Here is a 25,013-nt window from a genome sequence, read left to right as displayed (position 1 = left end):
GATGTTAAACATTTCACAATGAAAACCAATTCCACAAAACAGAATTTATTACATAGAAGACATACATATTTTATAAATATATCCTGCATCTACATGTACACAACTACGCAATTATTGTGTCTTAGTTTTTTGGTTGTATTTACAAACTATAAACTTAGACTTAAGGTGCGTACAGATGATCAGTGTTTGGACTTAGAACGCGTGTTCGGGTAACTAGTTTAATTTGAGTTAAATCAAGGATACAAATATAGTGTACATAAAAACACGACAAATTATCTGAAACTCCACTAGTCCCCCCACACAAACACACACAGTTATCATGATTTATACTTTCAAAAAGATCCGGTAGAATCAAATCTTTATGGTTTAAAAACATGTCTTTATTCTCAATCAATCAATCAAATTTTATTTGTATATAGCATCTTTCATCCAGGTACATGAAATACAAAGTGCTTAACATTTTGACTGAAAAATAAGCATAATAAAAACAAAAATAAAAACTGGGAGACCAATGCACACTGACATACTATATAGTTAATTAAAATTAAATAATGATAAAAGTTCCAGAATTAAGGCTAAAAAATAATCAGTCCACAACAATAAAATATAATAATAATAATAAAATTACAAGAAATAGATAAATACATAAAACAAATAGCCTACCTCTAAAAAATGTTAAACAGAATAAAACCATAAAATTTGATGCTACATAAAAGCCAGACCAAAGAGATGACAGAAAGAGATTCTAACGGTATTGAGTCTCCCTCTAGTGGCCAAGTTAAAAAAACGCACCCTCAGACAGATTTATTAGCACATAGCTTGCAGAATATTCTGAAACGAAAGTGAAAAGAAAAATGAAAGTTGAAGTGAGGAGTTGCCCCCTATGAGTCGTCAGGGACGGTGATATTCTGATCCTGGTTTTGGGCCGCTCGGTTGTTTTCTACACTTTCTACACTTCACTCCACACTGGTGTAAACAGGAAGCTGTGGACGCAACATGGCAGCAACCGGTGAAATCGACGAGGGCTTTTATTCTCGGCAACTGTAAGTACAACTGGGCAGTCACGGTGACTGACCAACGCAGAGCCTACGGCGTAGGGTACGCGGCGACGCAAGCCGTACGCCGTACATTACGGCGTAGGTTCTGCGTCGATTTAACCCAGAACCATAATTCAGAAGAGAAGATTCAAGTTTGAGGTTGATCCCTGCACTTTTGCAATTCTGATGATGAAACATTGGAGCACTCGTTTTTTTCCTGCCATTATTCACAACAATTTTGGATAAATATTAAAAACTGGTTATCCTTAAAATTGAAGGTTCCTTCTCTAAACATTTCCCACATCTTATTATAGACAATCAAAGCTCGTCCAACTCATCCAAATCATAAATATTGTCATACTTTTAGCCAAATATCACATCCACTGTAGTAAATGGAGAGGTAACACACCCTCTTTTTCCTGTTTTATGAATGAATTTAAATTGTATTATTCAGCATTACTCAGACTAAAAGACTGGAAGGCAGCTAGGATGATCTCTTACATGATTTCTAAATCACTACTCTTCTAAGCTACTCTCATTGTGTGGTTTAGCTCCTCTGATTTTCTTTTGGTTTGGTCTTATGTCATTATCATTGCACAAGTTTGCCATTTAATTTATATTTAAACAATTATATGCCCCCTAGTCCTTTTTCTTTCTTGTTTTGTGTATTTATGTTGTTTTGTTTTTGTTATTGTTCTTCATGTAGCATTACAAAGAAGAATTTGAAGTAGACTTGTGTTTCCTCTACGAGAGTTTGTATTGTTGTATTGTTTGTATTTGTATCTTTGTTAATAAAGAAAGTGAAAAAAAAAAAACATAATTCAGGTTTAAGTGTTAAAGCAACAACCAGGCTGCCCAAAAGACTCTCTCAATGTTTAAACTTGGCAGGTACGTCCTGGGCCATGAGGCGATGCTCCGGATGGGCTCCGCCGAGGTCCTCATCGCAGGGATGAGGGGTCTGGGAGTGGAAATAGCCAAGAATGTGATTCTGTCCGGGGTGAAAGCTGTCACAGTCCAGGATGAGAACCAGGCGGTGTGGACCGACCTGTCCTCACAGGTATCAGTGAATGGGTGGCAAAATAAAATACATTCACAATTTTTTACACTTTTATATGAAAGAGAAGACGTACATGAATAAAGTATGTTGGAAAAATAGCTATTTAAAGGAAATACTTTTGCTTTCATTTCTCAAGTGCACTGCAGCCCCACCCGAGCTGGGTTTATTGTAATCTTGAAACTCATTTATTCTCGACCCTGAAGGAAGTTGAAGGCAGAAAATTCATATCTTTCCCATCAGCCGTGTTAACATGCACCTTGTACAAAGGTTGTACAAAACCCAGGACTATGGCAAGCAGTCATAAAACTCCAGGCAAGGCACGTTTGTTCGTAGAGGATATTTTATAAACAAGACAATTCAAAGTGATTTACATAAAAACTTATGTGCCATAATACCTAATTATGAATCATTCTGCTCAATCCTAAATGTACATTTCTTTCTTCTGGACATTCTTTTACCTCTCTATGGGAATGATGGAATGAACATGAGGCAATAGTGGGGTGTAGCACCGTTGTCACCAAAGGAAAGTTTAACAGCCCCTTAAGTCATAACAACAACCTTAGTATAGTTGCTACAGTATGTCAACAAAGTCACTTTTTTTTTCCTTTTTAACACTTGCAAACTGTATATTCTCTCCATAAGTTATAAGTATAAAAAACGTGTTAATTTAAGATGATGACAAACGTTGTCATCTACTTTATTAAGAAATGATTCCCAATGAAAATCAATTACACAAACCTTGTGAAGAATTTAATACATAGAAGACATACACATTTTATAAATGGCAAATTTGATTAAATTAAGATGTATTGTGCGGATTCTTCCCTTTCTAGTTGGGATGGATAATTATTTGAATTCAACTTTTTTTTTTTTTTTAGAGAAGATGTAGGCTACCATAATAAAGTATGTTGGAAAAATAGCTATTTAAAGGAAATGCTTTTGCTTTCATTACTCAAGTGCACCACAGCCCCACCCGAGCTGGGTTTATTGTAATCTTGAAACTCATCATTTATTCTCGACCCTGAAGGAAGTTGAAGGCAAAAATGTCAAATCTTTCCCATCAGCTGTGTTAACGTGCACCTTGTACAGACAACTGTGAGAAGATGCAGGACTATGTCATGCGGTCATAAAACCCCAGATAAGGCACGTTTGTTCGTAGTTTAAAATCACAATGAAAAATTAAAGATAGAAAGGTATAAGATAAAACAGAATAAACAAGTGAGATGCGAGAAAAAAAAGGTAATAGTGGTTTGTGGTAGAAACTGAGATGCTGCAGTAAATCTGGGCTTTTTTTGTTCACTTATTGTTTTATTTTGCTTAAAGTTTTTCCTGCAGGAATCCCATCTTGGTGAGAATCGAGCCAGGTGTTCCCTGCAACAGCTGTCCGCCTTAAACCCACATGTGCGTGTCTCGGCCCACACCGGCTCGCTCAGCGAAGACCTGCTTCTAAAATTTCAGGTGCTTCTGTTATTACATATTGACATTTCAAGCTGAGACTATGATTATATAAAAATAATTACGAATACAAAAGTCCTCCAGTCGTGAAGTACGAGATCATCGTACAAGAATAAAGAGCAAAAGACTCTTCTAATAGGAGGGCTGGCTGTGATTTTCTAGGTCGTGGTCCTCACTGACTCCTCGCTGGAGGAGCAGCAGCAGTTTGGTGACCTCTGCCATTCACATGGAATCAAGTTCATAGTTGTGAACACCAAAGGACTCTGTGGGTAAGCGAGTGAGGCAAACGGTCCACATTGAGTTTCACAGTGCAAAGAGGAAAGTGAAAGAATATTGTGGTTGACTTGCAGCCAGCTCTTCTGCGACTTTGGGGAGGGGTTTGAAGTTTTGGACCAGGATGGAGAAATGCCTGCATCAGTGATGATAGAACGAATCACTAAGGTAACGCCTGCTTTATGTTTCCGGTCATCTATTTAAGATCTTTCTTCTCCGCGCTGAAAGACAGCATACAAATCAGAGTCCCAGGTTACTTGTACATAAACTAATATACTGTTGGACTGGAAATCCACTGTCTTTCACTGTGTTTAACAGGCTTGTTACCATATCTCAGCATATCATTGTCAGCATATCTTTTATTCTTAGGATAATCCTGGAACGGTTATCTGCACAGATGACCAGAGGCATGGACTCTCAGATGGCTCTAAAGTTCTCTTTTCTGAAGTGCAAGGCATGACAGAGCTCAACAGTATCGGCCCCGTGGAGATCAAAGTCTGTGGTTAGTGTTGCACATCTCTGATATTGTTATTTGTAATAGTTTTATCAAACTAGTTAGACTGGCAACACTTACGACCCACGCACCATCCTGGTCACGACATACTTCTCATGCCATTGTTGACCTCTTTGAGGAGAGCTTTGGTGAAATTTAAAAGTCATGGGGACAGTTCCTCTGACTGTGTGTGTGTGTGTGTGTTTCCATGTGTGTATTTGTCATATGTCACCAAAATCACTACACAGATCAATACTCCTTCAGCATCTGTGACACCTCAGCCTTTTCTGAATATGAACGTGGAGGAGTGGCGACTGAGGTCAAACAGCCCCTCCGGCTAAATTTTGTAAGTGATTTGAATTGTTATTATAAGAGCGTTTTATAAAAAAACGTTTAATCTTTTTGGAAAATAATGACCACATATATTGCAGAAACCGCTGAGTGAGGCTCTGCACGATCACCAGCTCCTGGTATTTAATGACTATGGAAAAATATTCAAACACAACACACTGCACCTGGCCTTCCAAGCCCTCCATAGCTTTGTGAAGAAGGAGCAGCGGCTCCCTCAGTCTTGGTGTCAGGTGGGTAACTTCAGAAAAGACACCATTGTAAAGTAATAATACAAGATTTGCAGGATTGTTTACGCTAATGTTGTCCCTGTTCTTCAACTCACACAGTCCGATGCAGATGCTCTCTTGGCCTTAGTGAGAGAGCTGAATGCAGTGGCTCAGGTGGACGAGCTAGATGAGGCTGCAGTGAGGAATCTGTCTTACTCAGCGCGGGGGGATCTGGCACCTATGAATGCTTTCTTTGGAGGCCTGGCTGCTCAGGAAGTTATCAAGGTGAGGTCCAGTGCCAATTTCAAGGATGCATAAGTGTCATTTTACACAAAGAGGACAGTATCGTTAAAAGGTATTTTTTTTCCATGGCTGGATACAGGCACTGGCTACACACAGCAGAGATAGATAACCAGAATGAAAACAAAAAGTTTTGCAAGCTTCTCTGAAAAATATCAAATCTGCAACGAGGAGGTGGCAGTTCAAGAATAGCCTTGTTACCGACAACACGACAGATAAAATATGTGTCTCCACAGTAACAGATGATAGAAAAGTGGTAATAGATGAAAGATTTAGGGATTTATTTATTTAGTTATTTGTAATTATCACGGAGGACATCTATGATTTTAATCCCATTTTAATGCACATGTCAGTAATTTGGTGATGAGCTTCTGTTACGTTTTACCAATATGTGTTCTGTTCCCATGGCAACTTTAAACTAGGCCGACACGCCATTTTCCAATTTTGTCACTCTCTAACTCTAACTCTTCAGTGTCTGATCAGACACCTTTAACTCAATATTCAAGTTTAATGTCAAATAATGTCAAATAAAAGCCTCTACGTCACTCACAGGATCAGGGACTTTTAAATTGCGGTGAAACATAGACTTATCTTCTCCAGTGCGAATGGGCTGAACTATACAGAAAATACAGATGTTAGGGTGTAATTTCAGAATTACTGCATGTCCAGAGGTAATTTAGTTCAGTGTGAATAGTACATTAGATGTACTTAAACACTTAGATACACATAGCATGTGTCAGGGTTTAATGGTGTGACTGATCAGTGTATAACTTTACACCTTGTAGTGTATTTAGCTAAACTGACATTGTGTTGTTTCTTTGCGTCTGACATGATCCTACAGGCATGCAGCAGGAAGTTCACCCCTCTTCAGCAGTGGTTTTATTTTGATGCACTGGAGTGTCTCCCTGAAAAGGAGGATGGACTGGCAGAGTGCTCTGTATCAACAGTATGTTCAAAGACTCCCCTTATTTAAACTTCAAACAGTTCATTATAGTTCAGTGCTGATGTAATTAATGTGGCTTTATTTTTCTGTCTGATAGAAAGGCACAAGGTATGATGGGCAGACAGCTGTCTTTGGGACAGCGTTCCAGGAGAAGCTTGGGAGGCAGAAGTATTTCCTGGTGAGGGTTTATTTGATATTTGTCCACCTGAGGGCGCACTTTACATAGGAATAGGGAGCTCCAGCTTCTCTTTCATGTGGTGTCAGTAATGATGCCAGATGCAGGAAATGGTGGCAATTCAGGCGTAATGTCCTGGCAGCAATAAGGGTCATTTAATAATGCCAACCCCTTCTCTGTTTCCTTTTAAAATTTGTTAAAAACAAACAACATCATCATGTGCAATAACAGATGCATGACCTTTTGCAGCACAGTACGGAAACATTTGCAAAAACTTGCATCTGCGATTGTCATTTTTCAAGGTTGGAGCTGGTGCCATCGGATGTGAGCTTCTGAAAAACTTTGCCCTCATGGGGCTTGGTGCGGGAGAAGAGGGCCACATCACTGTGACAGACATGGACTGCATAGAAAGATCCAACTTAAACCGCCAGTTCTTGTTCAGATCCCACGATATTGGGGTGAGAATTCAATTCATCAAAGAGTTTGTTACAGTTTAGGGGTCATTTATGTCAGATTACGCACAACTCCTGCATAGCATCACTCTCACTGTTTTTATTTTTACTATTTTGCTTTACGATTAGTAGGAGCTCCTTACTTTTAAAGACCAGTAATCTTATTTCTTGGAATAGTTGTATAAAGATATCTAACAATTCCAACAATACTTCACTGAGTTCTCCCTTTATCTGTCTTTGTTTGCATGCATCATCTCATTTTTTCACTTCTCCATAAACAGAAACCTAAATCCGAGGTTGCGGCCAGAGCGGTGTGTGAGATGAACCCGCAGGTGAAAATCACAGCACATCAAAATCGTCTGGATCCCGACAGCGAGGGAGTGTACGATTACAGCTTCTTCATGCATCTCGATGGAGTGGCTGCAGCCCTTGATAATGTGGAAGCCAGTGAGGACATCATTCTTCCTTCAGGCAACGGTGTAATCACGAAAGTCATTCTCAACCGTTGAATCTCTGTGTATTTGACGCAGGGGTCTATCTGGATGGGCGCTGTGTTCAGCATAAGAAGCCCCTGCTGGAGGGAGGAACTCTGGGGAGCAAGGGCCACACTCTGGTGGTGGTTCCTCACTTGACAGAGTCTTACGGTCCAGCCAAATCAAGTTCAAATGCAATCCCATTGTGCACTCTCAAGAACTTCCCTCACCGAATTGAACACACACTGCAGGTACAGTACGAAACTGAACTCTTCTTTGCTCCGTGTGCATCTTTGTCGCCATGGAAAATCACACAATTTATCATGAAAAGACAGAAAAAACAAGTTCCTGATTGATATATTTCTTGCTCTTTAACATGGCATCGTTTCAGTGGGCCAGGGACCAGTTTGAAGGACTTTTTAAACAAACCCCTGAAAATGTGAATCTCTTCTTGAGGTAAGATGTGATGTTAGAGGTGATGTTAGAGGTGATGTTATCCTCTCGTGCTTTGCCTTCATCCTCAAAACAAAGACTGGCTCCAACATCGCCTACCATATTTGCAAATCCAATACCACTTAACTTAGTCATTCTTTCCACTATCTTGTAACACATTCCACTTAAACCCACAAAAGCTAATAAAATGGTTCAAGCCCATTCATTTAGGTTCATAAACAGGAAACATGTGGCTGTTTTATAGCAGTAAACAGTCTAAAAACTGTGTAAACCTCCTGTCTTTCCAAGTTTGTACTATTTCATGTATCATTCATTGCAGCAATGTTTTTTACCCCTAAAAATAGATACAATCTAAGTATATCTGGTTTAGAAACATCCTAAATAAGAGTTATAAATGCTTAAAATATGCTGAAATGTTGCTAAAGCATTTCAGAGGTTTACCAAAAGTTGACTGATTTGTGTCCAATTTTCACTAGTTATTTTTATTAACTGAGTTTGAATCGTTTAGCTTGAAGTATGGACCTAATTATCCTAATTATTAACAGAAAAAGTAATCAGTGACAGAAATAACTATTTATTTAAACTGTCCACCAAAATGCCTTCCCAGTGCGGCCACATTTTCATCACATTTGCATCCACCAATTTATTTTCTGTGTGTCTTCATAGAGAATACAACATTTGAATTCAAGCAGACGTGGTGTCACCCGGCTTGTAAAATGACGTGTCAAATTAAGAACAATGTTTCTGGACTTTTCTATGAGGACGTCAATCTAATTTTAAATTGTGGTGACTGAGGTCATGGAACTAAACGTTCCCTATTATTGTGTCATTTTCCAACCGTGCAGGTCCGTGCGGAAGTATGATTGTAAATGTTCCTGATTAAACAAGTGTATGTATAAAAGCAGGATAGACTGATTCTTTCTGCTTAAAAAGTAAAGTAAAAAAAAATACAAATGCAAATGCAATGTGAACAATCACATGCTAATGCTGCAACATTGGTCCATGAGTGGGTTTTATAGAATATTATTATACTTGTACCTTAAACATTGTGTCTTGTCGTTCTCCTCGGCCTGAGATTATTACCTTCTGTGTATTGTATTGGTTTTTATGAAATGATAATGAATTGCCACTGTGCCTCCTACAGGGATCCGGGCTTTGTTGAGCGGACTCTGGCCCGTGGAGACACTGAGGCCCTGGAGATTCTTGAAGGGGTTTGGATCAGCCTGCAGGACATGGACGCAGACGGACAGCGTCCAAAGAGCTGGGAAGACTGTGTCACATGGGCACGTCGCATGTGGGAAACGGCATATAACAACGATATCTGTCAGCTCCTGCACTGTTTCCCCCGTGACGAGGTGAAATCACACTAGAGAAAAGATAAAAACCTTTAATTCAGCCGTCTGTCATAAATGTGTTATTAACGTTCATGAACAGAGAGGGGCGCTGCTGCGTGTCCATGTTCTTGGCATACCAACCAATTAAAACTCACGAAAAGAATTTAGCACAAAAGAAACATTCTTTATTACATTTTGCAGGTTTTTTTAATGTTTCCTGGAGTAGTCCAGCATATTTCTCCAGTCTCAGAGAAAATTATTAGCAAATTGCTGGTAAATATGTTCAAAGGGCTATGAGGGTTTGTAATCTGTTTTAGCTTGCAGACAGTGATGTCACGTTTTCATGTCACACCTAGGGTGGTGTGGGATGGGGTCACGGAGCCATATCAAACCAAACTAACCCACAATAACTCCTGTCTCAATGTCCCGCGTGGTTAAGGACTTTTCTCTGAGCATCTTTCCTTCATTCACTTCTGCATAAATATTTAAAAAAGGGCAGAATTTCCTGTGTGTCTACATCATTATCGGCTTGCGATGGAACCAAAACCCTGCAACAGTTGTGTCAACATTGGTTCTCTCTTTTCTTTTTTTTGTTCCATATTTCCCATCATATCAGTAAAAGAGTTAAAGTTTCATTGTTCCCTTGGAAAGTCACCTGCGACCACAGATTCTGAGGATAACGCAGCTGAAGTCTGTTGGTATCGGTCACAAGCTAACATGCCCAGTACCAGTAGCCTATATACCAATACCAATGATAGATAACAAAGACATGATGTAACAGCTACTTTACTGAAACCAGTGCTGTAAGTATACAATCAGTTGATGGAAAATGTCTGCCTTAATACCAGTAGAAGTTGTTTAATGGGCTGCAACCTTATATTTTTGACTTTTTTTTCACTATTCACTTTTTTCACTTTTCACTACAGATCCAAACAAAAAAAGCCACTGCCACTGGTTTCAAAGTTTTTTTTTTTTTTTTTTAGTATTAAAAATATGGGAAGAGATCATTAATTTTGAACTGGGATTATATTTTCAAATCAAGACCCAGAAAGCAATTTATCATAAGTGTCTTTCATCTTTTTAAGTGAAATCACTATTTTTATCCTGTCCTGTGTGTGAGCCGTTTAAAGGCCGGGACTGAAAAAGGACTCACGTATTTGATGCCTTTTGGCCGCCGTGAAAACCCCCCCTGCAGTGAAAGCTGCTGCTGGCTCTGGGAGACCGTCTCTCTCCACATATGGACCATTTGGCAACATCAAAGCTGCAAGGCCCTTTGTCTCTTTATCAGACCTACAAATTGTATAGTCAACACATGGCTGATAACAATATTAGTTTGTTTGTAGTTGGGGAAGTTTTGTTTTGGGACTTTTGCATTTGAAGACCAAAGTTAGAGTTTACCAGATTATTTTACTAATGCATTGATCAGCAAAGCTTACACAGCCGTTCAGTTTTATCTTCTGGTTCTCCTCAGGTGACCAGCAATGGTCTGCCCTTCTGGTCTGGATCCAAGAGATGCCCCCACCCACTGACCTTTGACCCCGATAATGTGAGTAGCATCTGGCTATTCATCATGCAGTTGCAGTGCCGACAAACACCCAGTAGATGAGAATGACAGAAAAGACACCAGTATTTTACAATTGCTGCTCACATTCCTGGTTTATCTGCTCTGATAGTAGATCTTCCTTCGCTCTGACCATATGATGATTCTTATCTGTGCTGCAAATATATAAGGACAATAAAAGGCAGATAATGGTCTGCTCTACACGCGTCACAGCCTTGATAGCCGAGCTTAAAGTCTGTCTGATAGTAAAGCGGAAGGGACATCAGGTTGACAGTACAATGGCAAACTGATAGTCCTGACAAACACTTCAAATATAGCACAGTGAAGTTTGGGTGCCAGCAAATTCACATCTCCCTCCTGGCAGTTCTGCTTATTGCTAAGTTGTAAACAGGCTCGTCCTCTAGTACAGAGAAACAAAGTAGAGGAACTTGATTAGTAGTGAGCAACAGTACGTGTACATGTTTATGTCTGTGTTTGAGGGAGGCTGAATAGGGAGCTATTGTTTTTTTTCTATTCAGGGAAGTAATTTGGCCTTAATGTGCTGCTCTAATGGTTTTCTCTGCCACCTTTCCCTTTTTAGTAATCACAGTGGGAGACTGCTCTAAGGACTCGAGTCTGGAAATGTTGCAGATACGTTATATTCTTTATGCAGTAAAAGTTTGCATCTTGATTTTGTGTTGTAGAATACCCATATAGAATATGTTGTGGCAGCAGCCAACCTGTATGGCTGCATCTACGGGATTGAAGGAAGAAGACACTGCACTTCCATCAAAAAAATCATAGAGAAGGTCCAAGTCCCATCTTTCACTCCTAACTCCTCCGTGAAGATTCATGTTTCTGACAAGGAGATGGAGGAGGAGAGAAAAAAGGAGAAGGATGACGTTGGTGAGTTTGAGTTACTGTTATTTCTGTTTTTACCAGCTTACTGTCGCCCTACAGTTTTACTTTGTGTCTCTGCCACAGAAAAAGCTGGACTTGAGGAGTTGAAAGGAAAGTTGTCCTCACTGAAAAGCTCAGCTCAGATGTGTCCCATCGACTTCGAGAAGGTAGGGTCAAGAGCACAATTCCCCCTCTGCTGGAAACTCTGTGAAGGCTGCAGACAGTGACAGACTGGCGGCCTGGCCTTAGCAGGGAGCGCCATTTCAATCTATAAGTGCTTTCATGATGTGTCTTTTTTTCCCCTACATTTGTGGTGTGGGGTCTCAGTGACCTGGATCTGAGACAGTCCTCCGAACACACTCAGGAAACAAAGCTTGATTGTATTCGTTTTTTCACACAAAGTGTCTTGGAGCAAAGTGTTAAAAGTCTCTCGCATACTGGGACTCGGTAACATTTATGTAAAAGCGGGCCACCAGTTTTACTCCATTGGCCTTTACACACTGACTCAAGCACTCGGTTATGAAAGGACGGAGTGTCTCCTACATACACAACTGGCCCCCTCTTCTCTTTTTTTTTAACACCTTTTTGTCTAAAAAGAAGTGATCAGTTTTTACGCCTTTCCGGAAAGTGGCTCTTGCATACAGTCACCGAGACTGTGAAAGGTGGGAAATGTTCTGCAAAGAAAAGCCAGTATGTGAGGGCCGAATGAGAACAGCTGCATTGGTCAGCTGGCTCATGTGAGTCAGTCATGTCAGTTTATACATATGCAAAATGAGCAAACAGAAGAAAAATCTAAAATAGTTCAGTATTTGGGTGCCAAACCTTTTGCGTTTAAAAAAAAGGGAAAAAAAACAGTATCCGTTCATTTTGGTGCACTGGCACATAGCCTTTGAGGGAACCCAGCCAGTAGGTTGTCCCAAACATGCTGAAGTAATTACAGATCTTCTGTGGATGTCTCAAATGCTTCTGTCTCTTCATGTAATCTTAGACAGGCTGGAGGGTGTTGATATCAGAGCTGTGTGGGCACCATGCCAGCACAGGAATCCTTGTTCTGTTTTTACACTTAAGATAATTCCCAATGACATCGGGTGTTTATTTGGGATGAATATGGGGCCAATCAGATGCCTCCCTCACTGCATGAAGGATACATTTCTGCTTGTATTTCTCAGCATTGAGGACACGAACCATCCAGCCCCAAAACGTCACTGTTTCCTGCAGATACTCACGACTGTATCGTTCTCAAGCGCTTCAACAAACTTTCTTTCAAACTGTGACTCTTCAGTCCATCTGTTTTCAAGTCAGATGTGTTTTTGCCCGCTAGTTAGGCCAGAATTATCTGAACAGTCAATGCAAATGTACTTTATGGGGTGTGAGTAGATGTGAGTACTTGGGTCCCACTGGTTTCTGCTACTCTTGAGCTGAACTACCTTGTGTCTTGTTCCAGTGCTCAGCCTTGTCATGGCACATGTGTTATTTGTTGAATCTACACCTAATTATGATGCTATAAAATCTTTGGCTTTTTGCAAATGTATCTAGAAGAATCTGTTTTGCTGTTTTGAAGGCAAAGAGTGATCACAACAAATATTGATTAGATTGAGATTAGATTTTCTTTTATTTGTTCACTTTGCATTTTGTACGTTGATTAAAAATGATACTTTTTTTTTTATAGTTTTGACTTTTGCACAGTACCTTGCATGTGTCAGACGTTCAGCACACCTCTGCAGTCGGAAACTTGCAGATGAATGTCAAACCAAGTCTCAAAAGAAGCCCCGAAGGCAATAATGCTCCCGATGTGGATCTGAACCACTGATCCCATCTGCTCTCTGCTTTGTGTTTCTAGCCATCATTCCACTGTGTGTGGAGATGAATTGGTTAAACCATTCGCTTGACATCTCAAACTTTTAAACAAGATATAGCACAGTCCATGTATCCCCAAAATTGTAATTAACATCTAAACCAGATATTTCCTCAAAAACATTAACATCTTGAGGAAAAATTATTTAATATAACATTGTATGTAGCTTCTTTTGAGGAGAGAATTTGTGTCCACTGTCCATGTTCGTATTTGTTATTGAATTGTCGACCCGGAGTTAGCATCAAGTCTGAACAGGGACCTTTAGCCCTTCCCGACTGAACAGATCTCTGTGCTCCCTGAGAGTAACTGGGGGCAGGGGGTTTCTCTAGAGAACTACATAACGTCAAAGGTTTTATCACATTGTTGATACTAACATTGACGTGACGTAACAGGCAGCCTCGATTAAACCACAGGCTTTAGTGTGGCTCCACAGCTTGCTGTTTTCTTACCATGGAGTTTACAAGGATAGTGTTTAACAAACGGTTACAACTGTTTTGTCTTCATTTTATTTATTTATTTTTTGTACTGGCAGATGGCAGTGCTAAATTCATACTTTCAACATGCACTCATGCAGTATGTTTGATATATTACCAATGCCAAAAGGTAATCTAAGCTTTCATAAATCACATGTACTGTGTATCGTAAAAGGACTGCAACAACTACATCTGCTTCTTCCTAACAAACCTTTTCCTTAAGTACATGAAGGCTGATGGTAATAAAGACCCGAATATCCAATAACCATGTTGGCAAGGTAATATTGAATGAAAGTGAAGGAGAGAAACAGTTGCTTGAGGGTAGGTGGTTGTACCATGGTGGCCAATGAAGGAATACATTGTTGCCAACATTAATGCACTCAGTTCTGCAGAATGTTTGCTTATTGGAGAACTGTATTCCTTTGAGAAACTATGGTTTCTAAATGCCTAGATGAATGAAATACTGGTAAGACTTTCAATGACTCAGTGGAGGTGGTAAGGAAGGCGTATGAGGTAAGTGAGGTGCATATTGAATGTCTTCTCTAATAAAAACAAGATTCCCGAACTCCCCTCTCTCAGTTTTATCCCAGTGTGCCCTGGTCATGCAGTGGATAGATGGAATGTGTGTAGGAGGGTTTCAGAGGCATCAGGTTGCCATCATGGAGCTTCCTCACAACCCCTCAAGCCATCCCAGAGTGACAGTCGTCCTCCGAGCTTTTGTGAAGGTGCGGTAACAGAGGCATGACCTCACTGGCCACGTCGATCACAACAGAAATCTGATTTCCACCGTATTCTGGCACGGTGACCGCAGTGACTCAACGACAAAGCAGCTGAAGCTCAAAGGAGGCAAACAGCATCACATCATTGGGGATGTCACTTGGCATGTAGATGGATTTGATTTGGCCTCTTTGGAAAGTAGAGTATTAAAGAGGTTAATCCTGAATACAGAGTTTTAAACCTCTTATGAAACTTTAGTCTTTCCTTGCCACTGAGTATATTTGGATTTGGAAGCGTGCATATTGTATATTAAATTTAAAATTGGTTTTCTGCATTGTGCTGTTTCAATATTAATCCTTGATGTATTTTTATCATCCCATGTCACAGGATGACGACAGTAACTTCCACATGGACTACATTGTTGCTGCATCTAACCTGAGAGCAGAGAATTATGACATTCCTGCAGCCGATCGCCACCAGGTCAGCATTTAAACGACATTTAAATGTGTTTGATACCGACAAATGTCTGTGAACATCAGACAAATGAAGCTGAGTTGAGGAGTGGTAAACATGAGGGGGGGGAAAGTAGAAATACAGAGTACTCCTCCTTCCCTGGGCCTTTTTTGTGTCTTTCTTTTTCTTTAAAAAGCTGGTGCTTCATACACCTGCCCTAAAGCCACAGAAACAGCCTCCTCACCTATTGTTCCTGAAGCAGAACTAATCACGGCACTTTACCTGTCGCCTGGAAGGTGACACCTGAGACGAGTCTTGAACCAGCCGCCGCTGCAGACGACCGCTGCCAAAACAGACGGGGGCTCGGGGTGGGGAGGGGCACCGTTGAGCGAGGCGAGACAAAAGAGAGTTGCCCCTGTTTAATCACGCAAACCCTTCCACACGTTGCATCTCGTTCAGGAAATAACTTCAACCTTAGTCATCATTTAACTCTTCTATGTTTTTCCCAAGTACTAATCATCCAAGCCCCAAAATATGGCAAGACTACATGTTTGTGGTTATTTAAACACATAATATTTCAGTATACTGTATGATAAATCAATGAAAAATCAAAGCTAATTTATTATTCAAGTGTGCAATGCGCTCAACACTACCTCAGACAGCAGTATTTAGTAGTTTAAAAAAGAGTGCGCAAATCCAAGTATTTCAAGAAATAATTTTGCAATTTTTTTTGTAATATACTATAACATATGTTTTCTAGTGAAAAAATGGTTCAAATCTATAATTCAAGTGAAAGTTGTTTGACGCAAGGGGAGTGATATTTATTCAAAGTAATGCAAGTGAAAGCAGCCCAGTCATTATGCAGCACAACAACAACTGTCAGATTGATGAATTGTCACTGAATAGTTTTAAAGAGTGCATTACATTATGTGCAACATTGGACTGTTAAGTCATGCTGTTCAAGGCAAATATAGTATACAGAGTCTCAAAAAGTGATTCATGTCTGAGTTTTGTATTTATGCATGTATTTACTGTAAAAAACAACAAAAATCTCTGTGACCTGCAGAAAAAAGTAACATTTTCAGATCCCTTGCTTTGTCTGATCAGCAGTTCAAAAAACTTTGGAAAAAAACCCTTGGATCATCATACTGGAGAAATGACTAAAAACAATCATGAAATATAGAGCTATAATTGTATAACGCTAATAGCATTTATTACATCATAAACTGTTTTAAGAAGACATAAACTGTGGGTCATTACTGAAAGTTGATGCCTTACAGGTATCGAATTATCGTGGTTTGACAAGTGATGGGTAATCCCCCTCAGAGTTTCTGGGTAATAAGAAATGAGTAATAATTGATCCTATTTTATATGATTGTTTCATTTTAAACTAAAGAAGAAAGCGTCAAGTTCTTTTTACATGCTTTACATGCATTTCTAAAGGTTGACACTGAATGTTTCTGAGTTGGATGTCATTACTGGTATATTGATGCTTATTATTTTCTGTAAATGTAAAGGAAAATTGTAAAGGATATAGAAAATTTCTATAAGGCATTAAGTTATTACTTTCCAGCTGTGGAATCCTGTCATAGAAAACAATTAGCTGGTATAATCACAACAAGCACTATGATGAAAATAACATGGACTTGAAATTCTGCATTTACTTGTGCAGCTAGAGGACCTGCAGTGCAGTGTAAAAGTAAATGTCCCTCTGTCTCATTTACAGAGCAAGCGCATTGCTGGGAGGATTATCCCAGCCATAGCCACCACGACCGCCGCTGTGGCAGGCCTGATGTGCCTGGAGCTGTTTAAACTGGTGCAGGGGCACGAGAAGATCCCTTCCTACCGCACGGCTTACCTCAACCTTGCCGTACAGTACTTTGTCCTGTCCCATCCGAGCCGCCCTCAGGAATTCGAAGTGAGTAGCAGCTCTGCATAGCCAATCTCAAAAAGTGGCTTGTAGGGGGTTCAGGGACGGGGTTCAGGGAGATCTATGAAGGGTTCAATTGCATAGGGCACTTTGGAAAGTCAGACAGACTTTCACAGTATACACATTCCCTATTTAAGCCCGTCTACTTTAGGATAAATCTGCAGACTTCGGTGTAAATCTGTGTCCTACTACTTTGGATGGAAAGCATTAAGTCATGAATGGGTGCTCTCAGAACGAGAGCTCGCTTCACACTGTCAGTCAAGTAAGCCCACTCTTTAGCAGGCTCACCGTAATCTTCAGGATATTTCATGCAAGTGAGGCATAAACTGACCCAAACTTGTCTTTGCCTTTGGACAAATTAAGTGAATTCAAGGCAGCTTTAAATCAGCAAGAGAAGAAGGGGTTTTATTGTCAAAATAAACAGTCCTTTTAGGGATATATCCAGCGTAACGTCTGATGTTATTGCAAGTTGGAGAAAGTACACACTGGGCCAGCTGTGGTGTAATGAATAAGCTTTAAACCACAAACCTAAAACTGGTGTCAGTCAGACTGGGAAGCAGGTCCCAGTTTGTAGTAATGGCCCGCTGGTTGGTTTTGCAGCCATCATACGAGTTCTGCTGCCTGTCTTTGTGGCTCACCTCTCAGGGTAATCAGATATTACACCCAAACTTGCCAGTTTTCCTTCTCAGAGCATTGAGTCTCTGACAGACAAAGGTCAGTGCGTGTCAGCATGCGGGGTAACCGTGTCTTGGGTAACTTGAGGATGCAGTGACAGGGGGCTCTGAGACAGTCTAGATCTGGTTTCAGCTTTGGTTACAGGCAAAAATTCAGCATCTGCAGAAAAGGAAGCCGTGATGACAGAAGCAGCTGTGATTCTCCGTGCACTTCAGAAGCTCCACACATTCCTCCTTCTTACAAACAAAGACACTGGCGTTCGCAATGATATTGCCAATGTATGCCCATGTACCTGTATTATTTCTTTCTGTCTGATCAATTTTAAGAGAAAAAATAACACACACATTCTCAAGATGTATGGAACATCATCCTACGCCAGAGAGCATATAGTCCTCTCAGGCAAGTGCCCAAACATACAGTTAGAAGTATCCGCAAATATTAGATTTTCCAGAACCAGGCTCTTTCAGTGACAGTAAATGCATCAGCTTATAAGATTTTCTGTTCTGTACAAAGTAGAAACTAGACACACTGAAGGAAAAAAGTTGTGTAAATGTTCAAGGTAATATCAGCTTTTTAAAGTTCTCTTATATGAGGGAAAAACTGTCAGTTACGTAACATTTTCCCATGAGTGAGTGTGAGGGAGAAAGATGGTTGGCTGCCAAACACTGAGCAGTGTAAATGGTAGACACATGAGAAATGAAAGCATTTATTTTCCTGTCCTCATGGTTATTTGGAGGGGGGGGGGGGGGGGGTGGTTATGCTTTGTTTTGTTTTTTTTTGTCTTTTCATTTTTGTTATCCACCCAATATTCAATGCTGTAGTAGATCCACAACAATACTGATTTCATGTGGGAGTTGGTGGTCGTACTACTTTTGGAAAATGTTGCGTCAACTGGAGGTGATGGTTATCTATGCAATGCACAGTTCACAACTATATGAACCCAGTTGTTTCTCTAAAATGTATAAATAAATAGATTAATAAATAAATCCACTATTTTCCACTTAATTTTGGGATTGTAGTGGTGATCATGAAAACAATGCAGTTCATCAGTGCAATGAATTGTTAATCTTTGGTTATTTGGTTATTTGGTTAGTTGGTCGCCAACTCATATAACTTATTATGGTACTACAAAAAAACACAATCTATAGTAATGTGCAACCATGAAAAGCTTTATATGAATACAACTGAAAGGGTTATTTATATACCACTTGATTGTAGATTTGCACTTACAGAGCTCTTCGATGCATCGGTGGCAAATTGACCGGACGTTGGCGGGCAGAAGTCCAGACTAGATTCTTACACGTGAACATCTCAAACACTTGTCAAAGGTGTCGCTGATGTGTTGCATGGCTCACGGATGTTTTAAAAGCCAAATATCTGGAGCCAATCCGAGCAATTTGTACTCAAGCTACTGCCAATGAAAGAGTAAGGCATCGATTGAGGTCACTGTGGAGAAGGGAAATCAGCGATGCAAAGGCAAAACTCACATAACAGCAATAGCACAATACAGTAGGCAGCCAAACCTTCACCTCCCTCTGTAGCTCTGACAATCGCTGCTGCCAGTGTGTGGTAACCATTCCTTTACTTGTGTTCTTTCTCTTTTATTTGTTCGTAATACTCTGTACAAATCATAGCACAAACAGCTTGCAACGTTAGTTTTCTCCTTCATTCCATTTTCAAATAGTTTATTGTGACAAAAGTGACAATTTCCGCAAAATTGCAACAAGGTTCAGATGCGGCGGGGAATGGCGTTTCCATTGAAGTTTTGTCTGCGAATGGGGGTAATGCTCGTGAAATCTCGTCCTGCAAGACTTCTCTTGAGAACAGAGAAGACCATGTCCTCCACTTTGAAGAAGATGAATGGAAAAATCTTTAGTCTTAGAAAAATTATTCCAACGGTCAACACCATTGTTGCAAAAATAGTCAACAGAAGATGAAGGCAGCGAGTGATCATTCAAATCCTCATAAGGTCTGGTCATATGACCGACTATGTCACATCCAGTGATGCAAAAAAAAGAGGTTTCATTTAATGATTTTTACAGGTTACACATTACAGGTTTTTCTTTGAGATGTTTAGTTTTTGTGCAATTCTAGTAGTAATGGAAACTTCCTAATAGTCTAAAACCAGCCGGGGGTATCCTGTGTGTGTCTCTGTATCGTGGTCACTGTAGCCCTTCATGCCAGCAAGTACAGATGTTTTACTTAATGTTACTTTTATTTACATTTTCTTTTCTTCGGCACCCAATTCATTAGACTTTGGTAAAGTACAGAAGACCTAAGGCTGAAATTATCTTTCAGCTACTAGGAAAAAACAAACCCTGGGGCATAGCTCTGTGTGCTTTTGTTTAAAATAATCATACAGCTTCTCAGTGTCTCCATTTAGCTCCCTGGTATTCTAATGAAGCCAGCTCCCACCCTAAACACAGTTTTGAGGACTAAAATTTGGTGATCAAAGCACAATAACTTTTCAGAAATGTATTGACTCAGCATTTCAAATGTAATATTGGGAACCTATTTTAGCCAGAAATGTTCTGGAGCCATCACTCAGTACACCTTCAACAATAACGCCCCTTAAAGCAGTAAATGAGTGGAGCTGACTCAAAATTAAAAGGACATTGAAAGCCTTTTGTGGAGTGACTCGTCGCTCACCAGGCAGTCTCAGCCTGAAGCTGCACACTGTACACAGCTGACACAATTCATATCATTTTCTACTAGGGGAGGTTTGAAACTGGCAATTAAATTCATTAAGCTTATTCTGAAAATCTTTTCTGGGGTCACAAATCAAGTGAAATGTAGGTTCACTATGTCACTTTTCTTTTTTTTCTGTGCAACTGCCTGAATAAAAAGCAGGTTTTAGTCACTGTTTTGCTCATTTTGAGGTTGCACCCTTTTTTTCTGTTACAGTCTGTGTTCACTCTTGACCTAAACTTCAAATGAACACATTTACATCATTCTTATCAGAGATGTCTGCAATACATAATGATATATATATATATATATATATATATATATATATATATATATATATATATATATATATATATATATACATATATACTTAAGTTTTGGTGTCAGATACAGGCCAGCTATCTGGTCTGTGCATGATAATCATAACTGGCTAAGAGAAATTGATACTAGAAATATAAATACTTGTCTTTTCCAATATTCCAAACACCCCCTGTGCCTGACTTATGGTCTAGACATGATGTCACCAGTTGAAGTGATAACATAATGTGATTGTTTTGATCTTTTTAGGCATTTTTCAGAACTACAATATAGAAGTAACACTTCTCTTATGTAAATGTGTGGACTGAGGATGTACATTTTAAAAGATAGAATTTAACTTTCAGCCAAAAAAAGAAAGAAAATAGAACAAAAAGCAACATACTTGTTATTAATACCTTCTTATCTCTCTAATCTAAGTTTAGAGAGGGTTTTAGTTGGCGGCTTTTGAAGCGACTGCAGACGTGCAGCTGTTAAATATCACTGATCAGACACGCAGTATCAAGAGCTCAGCTTACTTTGCAATAACTTAGACGTCTCTACTCATACCCTCAGTCTCAGTTCATTATCAAGTAACAAAACCCACATCTGAGTAGTCTTACTGGTGGCCCATCCAGTGTTTGTCCAAAGTGGAGTGTACCACATTACAACATTGTAAGATGCTTTACAGTCATCACAATCTTGACCGCTCTATCATGATTAAAGGAACAAAAGGGTTTGAAACGGTGTACTCCTTTATCGCTACCTGTATAAGTTATGCTGAAAAGAAAAAAAGTCCTCATTCTCTCACCATCCTAATCATTTTCCAGAATTTGTTTTTTTAAAGCAGCTGTTTCCCAACATAGGAAGTTCCCCTGGCTCTCCCCTGCTGCTGCTCTCTTCAGTATGGGAGCTGAAATATGTAAACAAACATGATGCTGTCCTTGTCAGCTCAGCACTGCTACCCTGTAGCAGTTTTTCCCCTGTTTTTCATTTTGGGAGCCAAGGCCACGATATTAGAGTTAGAACAAGCCTGACAAGCTCACATGAAAGACAAAAAACATCTTGGATGTTTGAAACTGCCTGCATAAAATCCATACCGTGATATATGGAAGAAAGTCACAGCTGCAGTCTTTCTTATTCATTATGCTTTTGAAAACTCTGTTAACATGGATAATTGCATGGATAAAGTACAGAAGTGCAGACATTTATTAGACATGATTGGTTGAAGTCATCAGAAATCTAAGTTTCCATTTATAGTTTCATAAATCAACATTTTTATATTAAACACAACCAGCTGCCACATTCAGTGTTATCTTGTGGTGCCCCATAAGTGTTTTTTAGAAACACATTGTGCTTGTAGTTCCTTCTGCAATCCTGTCAACATAAGAGATAGGTTATCCAGCATTGCTTGTTCCTTCTGTGACAACTTTTTCTTTCAGTTTTAATCTAGTTAGTCTCAGGATAAAAAAAAAAAACATCAGAAAATTGTCTGGCCTGGATAATTTGGAAATCTTTGTTTTTTGACACTTTATTTAAAGGGAGTGCCCATAAAGACCTAAACAATTTTAGGCCTGTTGCTTTTTTTATTCTGATCTTTCTAAGGCTTTTGATGCAGTGACTAATGCAACACTCATGCAATGAACCAGTGGTGTTGGACTGTCAGGACTTGTATTTAATTGGTTTAAAAATAAATTCTCTGGCAGATCTTAGTGGAAAAAACCAAAAACCTAACATATTTCTTCCAGCTTCTTTAATGTATCCAGAGGTGTTCCTCGGGGTATGTCCTGGGACCACTCCTATTCATTTTATACCCTTATATTGCATGCTATAGGATACCAGTTTCCACAAATATGCTTATGATACTGGGATGTTTTGGTGTACTTCTACAACTAAGATTATTCGGAGCACCTTTTGTTACTCAAAACTTATTTTGAATGCCAGCAGAGCAAAACCTATGATATAATGCAATTTAGGTTTGTTTAATACGTAATACTAGACTGGGAAGTTGTAATTTCATTGTGTCCTGATACAGTGACAAATAAAGGTATGTATCTATCTATATCAGTAACACAAGCACGCAAAATAAACCAAGCGCACACTCTTAACTGATTAAAAAAAAAAACATGACTGATAATTCTTATTTGCTTGCAGTTCAGCAATCAAGAGTTTATACTGATCCTTCTGTATGTTCATAAGATGTACTGAAATGGCCAAAGTTGGGAAAATACTGCAATGCAGATAGGAACACTGAAGTAATGTAACAGCCAGTCAGGTGGAAGAAATCAAAATCACATAATTATTTCTGTGTCGCATATACAGTAGGCTTGGTAAACCCTGGGCATCATTGTCGGTACAGTCCTGTGCAACGTAAGCAGTGATGGAATATTTTCCTAAATTACACAAACTATATAACGGCTGCTCAGAATGTATGGGTTAAGAATAACTGATGATATGTTGGATTTTTAATTTGTTTGTCATTGCTTTGCCTACACGTTGTAAAGTTACTGACTAAATGCCAGATAAATAATGAAACTTTTCCCTAATAAAGAAGTGGATATGTTGTCTAGAGGAAATTTTTGCCAGCACTAGTCCGTATATATTTTATCAGGTTGAATGTTTCAAGCTCATTCTGCTGATCTAAAGTGGCAATGATAGAAATTATGTTTAATGATACATGTCTTTTGATTAAAAAAAAAAAAAAAGACAAAATTATATAATTGCTGTGCTCTAGGAACTTTGACCAAGCTGCAGCCTCGATAAAACTCAGAAACATCACCAGGGGCCCGAAGAAGGCATGTTTCAACTGTTTGTTAAATGAGTTGATCCTCAAGCAGTTTGCCCGACACTTTGTCTTCACTTGCCTGTTATAAAGCCTCCTGTTTATGTGTGATGAAATAATTGGTCTTTTTTGGCCTGTGCAGTGTGGACACGTCATCTGTACCCGGATCAAGGCTTTGCAACTCCCTCTTCTCACCTTGTATTCTTAGTTTAATTGGCAGTATAAGAAGGAAGGCTTGTGATATAAAGAAAACCACTTAAGTCAGTGCTCATATGGCTTCTTTGTAAATTGCTTGAAGAGAGGACCTTCTATTTCCTGCTTTTTACAGGAAGTAATGTATTGAAACCAGATTTCTAGTTGAGTAGGGAGGGGTCGTGTGTTTATCATCCGGACCTCCTACATTTATTTTTCCTCAACCGACACGAATGTGTGTAAAACAGGAAGAAGCAACTACAGTATGTTTGAATTTGGAGTTCATTTGTCGTTTTGCACAATAAAAAAGAAAAAAAAAAATAATGCTGCCACTTGGTTTGTGATGTGGGCACTTGCAAAATTGTAGGTCGCACATCTGTCACACAAATAACAGGGAAAGGCTTGAAAAGAGAAGGAGTGCAACAAAGGGGAGGCTTACCTCACATGTGGTTAAATCTTCTGTTGGCCTTCTTCGACTGTGCCAGCAAAGAAGCGGGGTGAACATGATCCCTGGCCCTCTGGATTCCCAAAGGAGTACAGAGTGCATTGTGCAGTTTGTAATTCAAGATCCAGACATGAGTAGTGCTTACCGGATAATGAATTATCTGTGATCAACATAAATGGCTTGTGCCTTCTGTTGTTTTCCTGCATTCATTTGCTGTTATTGTTAAGTGTCTTCTTGTTCTGCACTCCATTGTTCCGTATCTGATAAACCTTAGTTCCCGATAGATCTTTACTTTCCCTTTTGCGTCGCCAGCAACAATGATATATCTGTAGACTGTGTTTATTTGGGTCGCATCAGATATGATGCATGAGAAATCATTTAAATGCTGACCACAGCCTATTATATAAATAAACCATTAATATAAAAGAGTAACATATCCAAGGTGACTATCTTTATATTTTGATTAGTTTAGGCCTGCGTAGAAGAACTTATAAATTCAGGCATTTAGTCAAACTAAAAAGCTCTAATTTATCCTCAGTTAAATCTATTAATTCATATTTGATCCAGGCCACCAACCTTTTGGATGTCTTTTGGAGATATTTTTCTGGTTGTCACACATTTGTCCTTATCAAATGGTGTCTTCGCGGCAGTTTCTTCTTGCACCGTCTGGAAATCAGTGAAATCTAAAAGAAACAGATACATTCTTTGAATCGAACAGGATAAGAATTAGGATGTGATGGCCAGGCTGCTGTTCGGGTCCAGCTACAGCCTTTCAATGACGTTGTTACCTTTGTAGCAACTTGATTCTTTTCATTCTCGGGCATTCTCTTAATGGATTTGTCGGTATTCAGGCATCCATTGTAATTTTGCATTGCTTAGTTTCATCTGAACTTTAACTTTTCAACTCCAACACCATACTTGAGAGTTCGCATGAGGCGTTGTGCTGATTTACCGAGTGACCTTTCACAAATGTGGGAAAGTGCATTATAGTGCATGTTTCCCCTTTCATCTCCTCTGTACATTGTGCCAGAAGTTTTGTGGTATGTTCAGATAAAACTTAAAAAACT

At 39.4% G+C, this 25,013-nt stretch overlaps 1 protein-coding gene across 1 annotated transcript in view; it reads left to right on the top strand.

Annotated features, from left to right (window-relative positions):
• Positions 1 to 870: 870 nt before the first annotated feature.
• The window catches only part of uba7 (ubiquitin-like modifier activating enzyme 7), a 39,156-nt gene continuing 15,013 nt past the window's right edge, over positions 871 to 25,013 (top strand). Inside the window, exons 1-21 of the mRNA XM_061727307.1 lie at positions 871 to 1,043; positions 1,926 to 2,094; positions 3,418 to 3,552; positions 3,712 to 3,818; positions 3,900 to 3,990; positions 4,192 to 4,324; positions 4,564 to 4,661; positions 4,747 to 4,896; positions 4,993 to 5,157; positions 6,014 to 6,118; positions 6,213 to 6,293; positions 6,593 to 6,748; positions 7,024 to 7,189; positions 7,273 to 7,466; positions 7,607 to 7,671; positions 8,813 to 9,023; positions 10,474 to 10,548; positions 11,247 to 11,448; positions 11,527 to 11,609; positions 14,875 to 14,967; positions 16,667 to 16,858. Coding sequence (XP_061583291.1) covers positions 997 to 1,043; positions 1,926 to 2,094; positions 3,418 to 3,552; positions 3,712 to 3,818; positions 3,900 to 3,990; positions 4,192 to 4,324; positions 4,564 to 4,661; positions 4,747 to 4,896; positions 4,993 to 5,157; positions 6,014 to 6,118; positions 6,213 to 6,293; positions 6,593 to 6,748; positions 7,024 to 7,189; positions 7,273 to 7,466; positions 7,607 to 7,671; positions 8,813 to 9,023; positions 10,474 to 10,548; positions 11,247 to 11,448; positions 11,527 to 11,609; positions 14,875 to 14,967; positions 16,667 to 16,858 — 2,718 coding nt within the window. The 5' untranslated portion in view covers positions 871 to 996. The remainder of the gene's footprint in view (positions 1,044 to 1,925; positions 2,095 to 3,417; positions 3,553 to 3,711; positions 3,819 to 3,899; positions 3,991 to 4,191; positions 4,325 to 4,563; positions 4,662 to 4,746; positions 4,897 to 4,992; positions 5,158 to 6,013; positions 6,119 to 6,212; positions 6,294 to 6,592; positions 6,749 to 7,023; positions 7,190 to 7,272; positions 7,467 to 7,606; positions 7,672 to 8,812; positions 9,024 to 10,473; positions 10,549 to 11,246; positions 11,449 to 11,526; positions 11,610 to 14,874; positions 14,968 to 16,666; positions 16,859 to 25,013) is intronic.

Source organism: Cololabis saira, chromosome 8, assembly GCF_033807715.1.
Source record: "Cololabis saira isolate AMF1-May2022 chromosome 8, fColSai1.1, whole genome shotgun sequence".
NCBI classification, from domain to species: Eukaryota; Metazoa; Chordata; class Actinopteri; order Beloniformes; family Belonidae; genus Cololabis; species Cololabis saira.
This window is presented reverse-complemented; position numbering and strand designations above follow the sequence as displayed.